This window comes from Dromiciops gliroides, chromosome 2 (genome assembly GCF_019393635.1).
Source record: "Dromiciops gliroides isolate mDroGli1 chromosome 2, mDroGli1.pri, whole genome shotgun sequence".
In the NCBI taxonomy this organism is placed as follows: domain Eukaryota; kingdom Metazoa; phylum Chordata; class Mammalia; order Microbiotheria; family Microbiotheriidae; genus Dromiciops; species Dromiciops gliroides.
Window position 1 is genome coordinate 272,358,242 of NC_057862.1, and position 12,041 is coordinate 272,370,282.

The 12,041-nt window shown below is 39.1% G+C and overlaps 1 protein-coding gene across 1 annotated transcript in view; it reads left to right on the forward strand.

Moving 5' to 3' along the window:
- TTC6 (tetratricopeptide repeat domain 6) overlaps positions 1-12,041 on the forward strand; it is a 245,880-nt gene that overhangs the window by 166,800 nt on the left and 67,039 nt on the right. The window contains 2 exon segments of the mRNA XM_043980656.1: positions 5,562-5,638; positions 9,422-9,582. Coding sequence (XP_043836591.1) covers positions 5,562-5,638; positions 9,422-9,582 — 238 coding nt within the window.

Genomic DNA, 12,041 nt, shown 5'->3' on the forward strand with positions numbered 1-12,041 from the left:
CTCCTAAATCCAGGGCTGGTGCTTTATCCACTGTGCCACCTAGCTGCCCGGTGACATCTTTAGGTTAAAACTGAGGGGTGAAAGCAATGCACTGGGGGAGGGGTAAGGGGAGAGGTAGAATGGGGTGAAATACCACATGAAAGAAACAGGAAAGGGCTTATGGAATGGGGGGAGAGATGGGGGAGGAGCAGGGCAGTAAATGAACTTTACACTCAAGAGAATAGGCTCAAAGATCTTAATCTCATCATAGTTGGCTCAAGGAGGGATTAACATACACACTCATTTGGGTGGAGTAATCTATTTAAAATGGGCAGTAAATGAGCCTAACACTCATCAGAATTGGCTCAAAGACCTTAATCTCATCAGAATTGGCTCAAGGAGGGAATAACATATACACTCAATTGGGTAGAGTAATCTATCTAACTCTGCAGGAAAATAGGAGGGGAAGGGGATAATGAGGGAGGGGCAAAAGAAGGGAGGGCAGATTAAGGGAGGGGACAGACAGAAGCAAATCCCTTTTGAAGAGGGATAGGGTGAAAGAAGATGGATAATAAAGTAAATATCATGGAAAAGGGAATAGGATGGAGGAAAACAGTTAATAGTAATTGTGAAAAGAGAAAAGGGAAAAAAATGTACAAAAAAATATTTATAGCAACTCTTTCTGGTGGCTAAGCATTGGAAATCAAAGGAATGTCCATCAATTGGGGATTGACTGAAGAAGCTGTGGTATATGATTGTAATGGAATATTATTGTGCTATAAGAAATGACAAGCAGGAGTGAGATGAGCAGAACCAGGAGAACTTTGTACATAGTATCAACAACATTGCGTGTTGATCAACTGTGATAGACTTGATTCTTCTCAGAAATACAATGGTCCAAGGTAGTTTCAAAGGACCCATGAAGGAAAATGCTCTCCAAATCCAGAAAAGAAAAAAAAAGAACTGTGGAATCTAGATGCAGATTGAACCATACTATTTCTATTGGTTTTTTTGTTGTTGTTTTTCTTTTTTGAGGTTTTTCCTTTTTGCTCTGATTCTTCTTTCATAGCATGACTAATGCAGAAATATGTTTAATGTGATTGTACATATATAGCCTATATCAGATTACCTGCTGTCTTGAGGATGGGGGAGGGAGGGAAGGGAGGGAGAAAAATTTGAAACTAGAAATCTTATAAAAACAAATGTTGAAAACTATTTCTACATGTAACTGGAAAATAATAAAATACTTTTATGAAAAAAAAATGACAAGCAGGATGACTTCAGAAAAACCTAGAAAGATTCATATGAACTAATGTATAGTGAAATGAGCAGAATCAGGAGGACATTGTGCACAGTGACAGCATTATTGTTCTATGAACAATTGTGAATGATTTAACTACTCTCAGCAATACAATGACCCAAGACAATCCCAAAGGGCTAGTGATGAAGCATACTATCCACCTCCAGAGAAAGAACTGATATTGATTGAACACAGACTAAAAAAAAAAGAGTACTTGTGGATTGTACATATGTAACCTATATAAGATTGGTTGCTGTCTTGTGGAGGGGGGAGAAAAGGGAGGGTGGGAGAAAGATTTGGAACTCTAAATCTTATAAAAATGAATGTTGAAAACTACCTTTACATGTAACTGTAAAAAAAAAAAAAGAAGAAAGAGGGGCAGCTAGATGGCACAGTGGATAGAGCACCAGCCCTGGATTCAGGAGTACCTGAGTTAAAATCCAGCCTCAGACACTTAACACTTACTAGCTGTGTGACCCTGGGCAAGTCGCTTAACCCCAATTGCCTCACTAATAAAAAAAAATTTTTTTTAAAAAAGAAAGAAAAATCACTTGAGCAAGTTGATGGATTGGAAAAGAAAGATTTGAAACAATGAGACCAATTCAGAGGGAATTGGAATAGTCCAGAAGAGATGTGATGAGGGCCTGAACTAAGGCAGTAGCTATGTGTGTAGAAAGAAAGGGATAGAGATGAGAGATATTATGAAGGTAGAAATGGGGAAGATTTTGAAATTGGTTTGATGTGTGGGATGAGGTAGAGTAAGGAGTCAAAGATAATGCAAACCTGGGCAACCAGAAGAATGGTGGTGCCCTTGGTAGAAATAGGAAAGTTCATGAGAGGCATTAGTTTTAGGGAAAATATAAATTTGCTTTAGATGGGTTAAGTTTGAGATGCCTATAAAACAACCCATCTATTATATCATAGGAAAATATTAAATTCATTCACATTGACTTTTGACTCTTCCCTTCAGTGGTCCAGCAAAACCTGTCTTCCCAGGTAGCATTCCTGTATTCTAGGTTTTTCTGGGGGTATACAGATGTTTAGGGAAGACTAATACCTCTCCCGTGAGGCTGATGAGCCCTTTTCTTTTCTTCTTTTTTTAGGGACAAATATAAATTTATTTTGATTCCAAAAAATCAAATCACAAATATAGAACCAAAGAGGCATGGCTAGTCAACAATTTGGGTGGGAAAGATCTAGGAATTTTAATGGACCATATTTAATTGGAGTTAGGTACTCCAATTGGGTGGTTAAAAAAAATGGGTCAACATTGTTACACAGCAATTTTTTAAAAGCTCATTAAATGTTAGGTGAAATTAAGAGTGACATAGTGTGTAGGACAAGGGAAATAACAATCTTATTAACAGAACAGGGTTTAATTCTGGATATCACATACTAGGAATAGAACTGATTCGAAAGAAAGCAATCAGACCATGACTGGAAGTAATGCCACATGTCCTCTCCCATGGCCCAGCATTATCCCCAAACCCATTCAGGATGGCTGGGTAGTAGGAAAATCTACCACCACAAAGAGATTGCCCCAGTCATGTTAGAGCCAAGTAGAACCCATGCCCCCTGCTTGACTGTTTACATGCCTTGGATGAAATGGCAGTCACCAACTCTATTTCTTCTGTGGTGATGAAAGATAACCAGGCCTTATCCATCTGCCCTGCAGAGCTCTCTCCCTCTACTGTCAAATATCCCGTGGACTTAACCTAAAGACCTCTTGACTTTGTCTGTCTTCTGCAATACGTCAGCACCAAATGGACTTACAGGTTTTTCTATCTGCCCTTGGGTTGAATTTTCTTTTAAGTATTGTTTCTCTGAATTATAACATAAGGTCCTTGAGAGCAGAGACCATCTAGTTGTCTTTTTTTCTATTTGTATTCCTGATGCTTAGCACAGTTCTTGGTGCATAATAAGTTGTTAATAAATACTTTTTCATTCATTCATATGTGCTTCTTTTAAAGGAAATTAGGATATTTAGTCTAGAGAAAAGAAGATGAAAGGCAGAGATGAGAGTCATCATGTAGTAATTACTTTATGTGAAGGGCTGTGATGAGCACAAGACTTTAGCTTTGTCCTGCTTGACCACAGAGGGAAGAGCTCAGAGCAATGGATAGAAATTAACAAGTGTGATGAGGCCTTTCCTGAGATGCTTTCCACCTTTGGTGTCTAGCTAGTCACCTACTTCTCACCGAGGCTCCAAGAAGCTGTAGCTTCCATAGCAGCCACATTCCAGTAAACCATTTTGGCAAATGGGCTAAACCAGATTACGGGTAACTGATAGGCCTCAAATCCACTAGTGAATTTTAGGAAATGGGAAGATGAAAATAATTTGTTTCAGTGACCACAAAGGGAGCGGAAGCAGGTGCTATGATACACTTAGAGCTTGGTTAAATGTCAAAGATGCCAAGGTTATTTACTGAATCCCAAGCCATTGCATAGTTATCAACTTTTGTCTTGCCACTTGGACTCTGATGACTCTAGAAGAGAGAGTGAGGCCAACAACTTCACACAGCTCTGCTTCACTTAAATCCAATTTATGTGCAAGTCCAAAGACATCATGTCTACCATTTTACCATTTTTACCTACCTCAAGGTCCTCTGGCAATGGGCAAAGTGACAAAACAGTGGGTGCAAATACACTGGAAGCTATCATCACAACCCTGCACACAGGAAGCTCAGGCCATTGTCCTGTCATCTCACTGAACTGAAGCAGCAGTGGAATTTGGCAGCCCCTGGGTGTCCAAGCAGCCTTTTTTTTTTTTTTTTGGACCACACTTCATAAGGAAGAGGCTAGAAAAGATGCCCTAACAATCGTTGGTTTCACCTAACCTAATCCTTACCTGCTTACTACAGCAGGCAGAAATCCTACCCTATGGTTGAAACACACACAAAAATGTACAAAAATGTTTTTAAAAGATAATTCCATTCACCATTGGTACATGGAATGTGCACACACTTGTGTACTACAAGAAATCCAGTAGACCTGAAAGATGAATAGCTCTCGTGAGAGAACTCAGCAGGTATCATGTCCAAATAGCAACCCTGAATGAAAGAAGGCTAGCAAATGAAGAGCACCTTACTGAAATCGCAGCTGGATACATGTTCTTCTAGAGTAGACGTGACAAGGAGTGCTATAAGGCTGAAATGGGTTTTGAAATTAACCAGTCAATGAGCTTGTTGTATGTTATCATACAAAAGGGACGAATGGCAGACTCATGACAATATGATTGCTACTTTCAGGAAAGAGCCGCACCACCATCAGTGCCTGTGCTCCCACCATGACAAACCCTGATGAGGTGAAAGAAAAACGTTATGACACCTAGAGATTCTCATCATCAACGTGCCAAAACAGGATAAGCTTGTAATTCTAGGTGACTTTAACACCAGAGTAGGCACAGACTACTAGGCATGACAGAGAGTTCTCGGGAGAAATGGAGTCAGAAACAGCAACAGTAACGTTCACTTACTACTGAAGACTTGTGTACCTCATGACTTGCTCATCATCAATGCAATGAAACTTCATAGATGCACCCTCACACCAAACATTGACATTAAATAGACTATGTCATTGTAAGGAGAAGAAACAGACAGGATATGAGAGTGACAAAGGTGATGTGTGGCACAGAGTCCTAGACTAATCATAGACATCCTCTCAAAGCTAAACATTTGCATTCAGCAAAAGCAGTGTTTCCAAGGCAAGATGACTAGAGGAGACAGGGAGACCTGATGAAAGACTATAAGTGTCTAAACTAGTGGCCTTGTGAGAAGACAAAAGGGGATGGACGCAGGAGATGCTGAAGTAGACTAGCCTGTTTTTCCTAAATAATTCCATTTCATTAGTTGAGTTCACAATACTGTATAGAATATTTAACAAAGCACATTATTTCCCATGAGGGGAAAATTCCCTTCACAAGTATGTTATAACTGAACCAGCTCTTTCAACACATCAAAGCTATCTCTCCTTGATGATTCCCCTCTTCAATGAGTAGGAAAATTGAATTTTGGGGGGGCAATTTTACTGTAAATGAAATGGAATGTGGAAAATTATGTTTAAAATTAAAGTTGGGTTTAAAATTTTGATGTCATCTCTTCAAAAACACTCTTTATAAATATTTCCTCTTATTACTATTTCTGCCTTTGTGTAAATTGCACTGTCTAAAATTAATCCAATCATATACACATATAATGCACTTATGAACATATATACAAATTTATGCGTTTACTCATTACAGTGACTGTACTGTTACTCCTTAAATTTGCCTTTTTTCTTATAGAGGACGCTATCTACTTGAGATGAAGCGGTATGATCTTGCAAAGTCTGCTATTTTCCAAGTAGCACAAATGAACAAAGGTAGTATTTTACTTATAACTATAGTTATATAAGTACTGTTTAAGGTCTTTGAGCCTTTTCTGATGAGTGTAAAATTCATTTACTGCCCTGTTCCATTCCCATCTCTTCCCCCACTCCATAAGCCTTTTCCTGTTTCTTTCATGTAGGATTTCACCTCTACCCTTCCCCCTCCCCCAGTGCATTCCACTCACCCCTCAATTTAACCCTAAAGATGTCATCATGGGGCAGCTAGGTGACACAGTGTACAAAGCATCACCCCTGGACCCAGGGGGATCCCAGCCAAAACCCGGCCTCAGACACAAGACAGTCACCCACTGTATGACCCCAGGCATGTCCCCTAACTCCAATTTTTTATAGTTCTCTAGGGTCTTGTATTTGAAAGTCAAATTTGCCATTCAGTTCAGGCCTTTTCATCACAAATATCTGAAAGTCCTCTTTTTCATTAAAGTCCCATTTTTTCCTCTGAAAGATTATGATTAGTTTTGATGTATAGGTGATTCTTGGTTGTAATCCCAATTCCTTTGCCCTCTGAGAATATCATATTCCATGCCCTCTGGTCCTTTAATGTAGAAGCTGCTAGATCTTGTGTTATCCTGACTGGGGCTCCACAATACTTGAATTCTTTCTTTTTTGCAGCTTGCAATATTTTCTCCTTGACCTGAGAGCTCTGGAATTTGGCTGTAATATTCCTAAGAGTTTTCCTTTGGGGACCTCTTTCTGGAGGTGATTGGTGGATTCTTTCAATTTCTATTTTAGCTGCTTCTTCTAGAATTTCAGGGCAATTTTCCCTGAGAATATCTTGGAAGATGATGTCTAAGCTCTTTCCTTGATCATGGTTTTCAGGTAGACCAATAGTTTTCAAATTATCTCTCCTGGACCTATTTTCCAGGTCAGCAGTTTTTCCCAGAAGATATTTCACATTGCCCTCTATTGTTTTTATTCATTTGGATTTGCTTTATTGTGTCTTGGTTTCTCATAAAGTCACTGGCTTCCATTTGTTCAATCCTCATTCTTAGGCAATTATTTTCATCAGAGAACTTTTCTATTTGGCTTTTCAAGCTGTTGACTTTTTTCTCATGTCTTTCCTGCATCACCCTCATTTCTTTTTCCATTTTTTCCTCTACCTCTTTAACTTTATTTTCAAAATCCTTTTTGAGCACCTCTATGGCCTGAGGCCAATTCATATTTTTCTTGGAAGCTTTAGATATAGGGGCCCTGATGTTGACATCTTCCTCTTAGGGTGCACCTTGGTCTTCCTTCTTACTGAAGAAACTTTCTGTGGTCCTCACCTTTCTCTGTCTGCTCATGTTGCCTTTCTTTAACTTGGCTTTTAGCTCCTTAAAGTGGGGCACTGTTTCCAGGCTGCAGTATCCCAAGCTTCAGAAGTCCCAGGTAGTATGATTTAAGGAGGATCAGGTTCTTCACTCACCTGGCCTGTTCCCTGGTCTGTAGATGACCCCAGGCCAACTTGCTAATCAACCAGCTTTGTGTATTGTGGTTGTTAGCTCCAATGAGCCTGTGCCCTTCCCTGACCTGGGCCACTGCTACTCAAGCCTACCTCCTGGTTCTCATGAGGGGTGAAAAATCCAAGTTCTGCCTCAGCACCAGCATAGACCCCTGTAGTCTCCCCCCTGCCCAGGGCTCAGCCCTCTCACCAAACTGTGAGCTTAGTTCCAGACAACACTGTCACTTCAGCTGATTCAGAGGCTCTGGGGGTCTCCTTCTCTGGTGAGGCCTTCCTGGGACTGGATCTGTGTCAGGGTGACTGTGGGGTTTGGCTTGACTCCTGTATCAGCACAGCAGGTCCCTCCTTCTGATCTTCCAAGCTGTTCTTGGTTAGAAGATTATTTTGGCACATTCTTCTGTGAGTTTTGCTGCTCTAGGCATTTTCTTATGGCATTATTTGGATGTTTTTTGAAGAGATCGTCCAGTCATTCTAAAATATATCTTGCCACTGGTACCATATGGCTCTGGAGGAGATAACAAATAACAAAAACAATTATTGGGCAGTATTCTCACATTTAAGAAACAACAGCTAAGTTAATGTCTATAGATGGTCTAAAAATACGTGATTCTTATGACCTCCTAACACTTTCCCACTGCTATACCACCATCATGGCAGTAGCTGAAGGGCACTTCTGATAGGTCTAATATTTAGCAGCATTTTCCTGACACTTCTTTCCCTCTACCTAAAACAGGTAAAGCTCAAGACCCTTCCTTTTCTTCTTTTGACAGTTTTCCCTAAAAAGAGACAAAGCTGTCCCTGGGACCTGACTGTCTCTAGCTTCTCTGATGCAACTTTTTGGTCATGCATTAAAAAGTCCCAGTAATAGATCATTGGAACCTCCTATACTTGGTGGATTTTTGAAGATCCCTTGTATCTAACCAGTTGTATTTCCATATGGAAACTGGGGTTGAGGAGAGGAGAAAGCTGTATCCAGAGAACCTCATGTCACTGTATTCTTGTGGTATATGTGGCATTAGAGAAAAGTAAATCTCCTTTAATTTACTGTTTAATGAGATATAAGTGCATTTCATCCCAAAACCAAAATTGAACTAAGGGAATGCTATGCTTAGAGTTGCCTCTAATAGGGAAGAGGCCCATTTTGCCTTTTTTGTTGTTCCATTGTTTGCTATGATATCCATTACCAAATGGCCACCTAATTTGGCCGTACTTACTGAAGACCCAGGATACAGCCATAGTCTGTTTCTAGCACTGTACTTGAAACCTGTTCCAAAAAGACAGTATCTCCCAGAGCTTGTATTCTCCTGGAATAGCCTTTGGGGAACCAAGATCACCTTGAGAGCATTATGAGTTATTAAAGAATGACTTTGTGGAGTTTTAAATGTCAGGTTGGAATTTTCTCAATTGTCATCCATTGGCTTCTAATTTTTTTTCTTATACTTTTGTGTTTACATTGATCTTTGCTTTTACGAAGACCAGTGGCCTAATCATACCCAAATAACAAATTCAGAAATGGCTCCCCAACAGTATTCAGTCATTTGCTGTTGTTAAAAGAAAATTAATTTCATCTTATACATAATAGGTATTTGATTAACATTTATTAAACTGACTTTAATAATAATAACTAGCATTTGCATTTTGATGTTTGCCAATTGCTTTACATGTATTATCTCACCTGATTCTCAATACAATGGTATAGGAAATCAATTTACCATTATGAATGCTGACACCAAATACACTAATCAATACATGCAACCATTCTTTTATTCATTATTATCTAGTCAACAACACAAACATCAACATCTTGGAAACATATCACCAACCTGATTCCTAAAGGCCTCAGTAAGTATTTTTTTATGCCGGTATATACTATGAGGTTTCCTCTCCCTCCCAATATCCATCAATCAGTACTACTTTTGAGTGAACACAGAATGCTTTAATCTCTGAGTACAGGGAACACAGAAGTCAGCAAACTGAAAAAAAAAAAAAAGCCTGGGGCTTCTGGTTGCCCTGGTCCCCATCTAGTATAAATGATAGAAATCCTTTTTAATTTTGTTAATATAGCTGGCACTATTTACTAGTTGCTTAGAGTAGAAGTCTTATTATAATACTTATGGATTAGTGGCCTGTGGCTCTTCAAAGTGCTGATCCATGGTTGTCCACCACTGGTGGAAGCCTACTACTAGTTGGTATGATTATAATATGCAGTTCTTGAATTATAAGATTTTCTCACAATCTCTAAACACTACTTACATTTTAATATCATATGAATTAGAAGGTGACATAAAAATTTTACAAAAAATTTCCTTCATTTTTAGGTTCCTTTGAGTTGTCTCCTATTCAGCAATCATTGGTTTATTCATTTTGTAATCAGCACAAAGAAGCTATCAAAATCTTATTTTCAGTCACATTGTGTAGGCCAGAGCCTGCCATGTATCTGCTATTAGGAAAAGCCCAAATGAAGGCCAAAAAAATACAGGTGAGAAAATTTAATTTAGCAATTTTTTACTAAATGTGTTGATGGAATTAATATGCTTTATATAACATTGCTGTTAAAATTTATAGTGGGGGCAGCTAGGTGGCACAGTGGATAGAGCACTGGCCCTGGAGTCAAGAGTACCCGAGTTCAAATCCAGCCTCAGACACTTAACACTTACTAGCTGTGTGACCCTGGGCAAGTCACTTAACCCCAATTGCCTCACTAAAAAAAAAAAATTTAAATTTATAGTGGAGTTTTCTTTTTCCATATAATACCTTACTTTATGGAACTTGGAAAACTGTTATAGGAAGTCTTACAAACATGGTTCGATGGTTCATGATGGCATAAAGGTGACTTTGGACTCTTGGAGGTAGAGTACAAGATTATTTAGATCTTACCAAACTGGAAAGGCAGGGACAGCTAGGTGGTGCAGTGGATAAAGCACCGGCCCTGGATTCAGGAGGACTTGAGTTCAAATCCAGCCTCTGATACTTGACACTTACTAGCTGTGTGACCCTGGGTGAGTCACTTTATCCTCTTTGTCCCACAAAAAACAAACAAAAAGGAAAAAAACTGGAAAGGAAAAAGGGCAGACTATGAGCTATCTGAAGATTGCCCTAACTAAATTTATTGGTATATTGCTTTCGGGGGGGATTTATTCTTCAGTCCCAGAATTTATAATGATTAATCGCCTTAAGATGTGGAGGAAATGTTATCTGTTCTTATGAAAGGAATACTGACAAAAATCACCATGAGCCATTTTTAATCATTCTTGTACCCTTCGTTTATCAGGATGAAAGCTTATGATAACTACTCTTGTTTAGGGACAAGCAAACTATGGCCCGCAGACCAAATCTAGCCTGCTGGATAATGGTTTTTACATTAATGCTTAACTTGAAAGCTGTACAAAAACAGGCAGTAGGATGGATTTGGCCCTTGGTCCATGACTTGCTGACCTCTGGTCTATTTGATAGCAGTTTCATGGGCTCCATAGTCTGGAGAGGAGACAGACTAGAAGTAAGATCAATTAGGAAGCTCTTATAATAGTCCATAACAGGTGCCAAGGAGCTGTGTTGGAGAAGAGAAGGGGATGGATAAGAAAGATGTTGTGTGGGTAGAGTTAACACGATTTTGCTACTGATTGGATTGGAAAGTCAAGGTGGGGGAAAAAGGGGAAAGCGAGAAAACCAAGAATGGCACTGTGATTGCAAACCTGAATGTTTGGAAGGTTTGCAGTATGTTCAGTGGGGGAGGGGGAAGGAAGTTTGGAGGTGAGTGAGTTTGAATGTTCAACATCAAATACCATGGCTATAGGCCAAACAGACATCTGACTTATCTGGACAATTTGAGAAGTAAGTGTAGTACAGTTTGAAGCCTTTGAGAAGAACATGGCACTGGGTACTTGGATGGACTTGCTGAAGGTTGGCTGGGAGGAATAAGACAGTTTAAGAATGTCCTGCTGGGGTGGGAATAGAAGACAGAGAGAGAACTCTGGACTAATTAGATTTGCAGTCCAAAGTAAACCAAATATTCAAGGTTGTACTTTACAAAAACTAAACTTTCCTTCAACTCTTCTGGCTTCTAAAATAGTTTTTAAAAAATAGACAAAACTAAAGAAATCTTTTGAAACAGATCCCAGTGAACATAGATATATGCTCATCTACAGAAAATTCATTTTCTCTTATTATGGAATTGGTTTTAGGAATTTAAGAAATTGGTTTTTTCATTAATTTGTTCAAGCTGTATTTACTCAAGAGCTAAAAAGAATTATTTGTTAGTAGTTTAACTTCAAATAACAGTAGAATCTACTTTTATTTTAAAAAAACAAAATAAAAATTGATTAAAAATTAAAGTTATATCAGATTTCTTTTCATGAGCATTCCTTTGCTGTTAAGTATACCCATAATATTTCGCCTCTCCAAATCACTAGGGAATCTGATTTGAAATAGAATGAATGTCTTACTAGAGCTTCAAGGAAATAATTCTTTAATATTTTCAGGAACTCCTTAAGCTAATAACTTCTAAATTTTAGTTTTCTAAGGAAATTTACCCAGTATATTTACCATAAGAATACCACAATAGTCTATATGTTGTTATGAAAGGAATGTTAGATGGAAGGTCAGGAAAATTAGTTTTAAGTCTTACACTGCCCAGGTGTAAAGAATTGTTATTTGAGGTTTTTATGCCTCACTGGTCTGGGGCTCCGCAAACCGCACAGTGCTCCACCCACTGGTTGTAGCTGTTGCCGGGGCTCTGGCACCTCAAGTCATCACCACTCGCCAACGCCTACATGGGCTTGGCAAAATTATAATGATTGGAAGCCTAGTGAGGGTAGTCATGTGACTGTCAGAGCGCCCATCTCATTGGCTGGGGCTGTGTGGGGTGTTTCTAGGTTTGAGGGAGGAGAATTGGGCATTCTAGGTGGAAGCTGGAAAGCGACAGGCGTTCTACTGCCTATT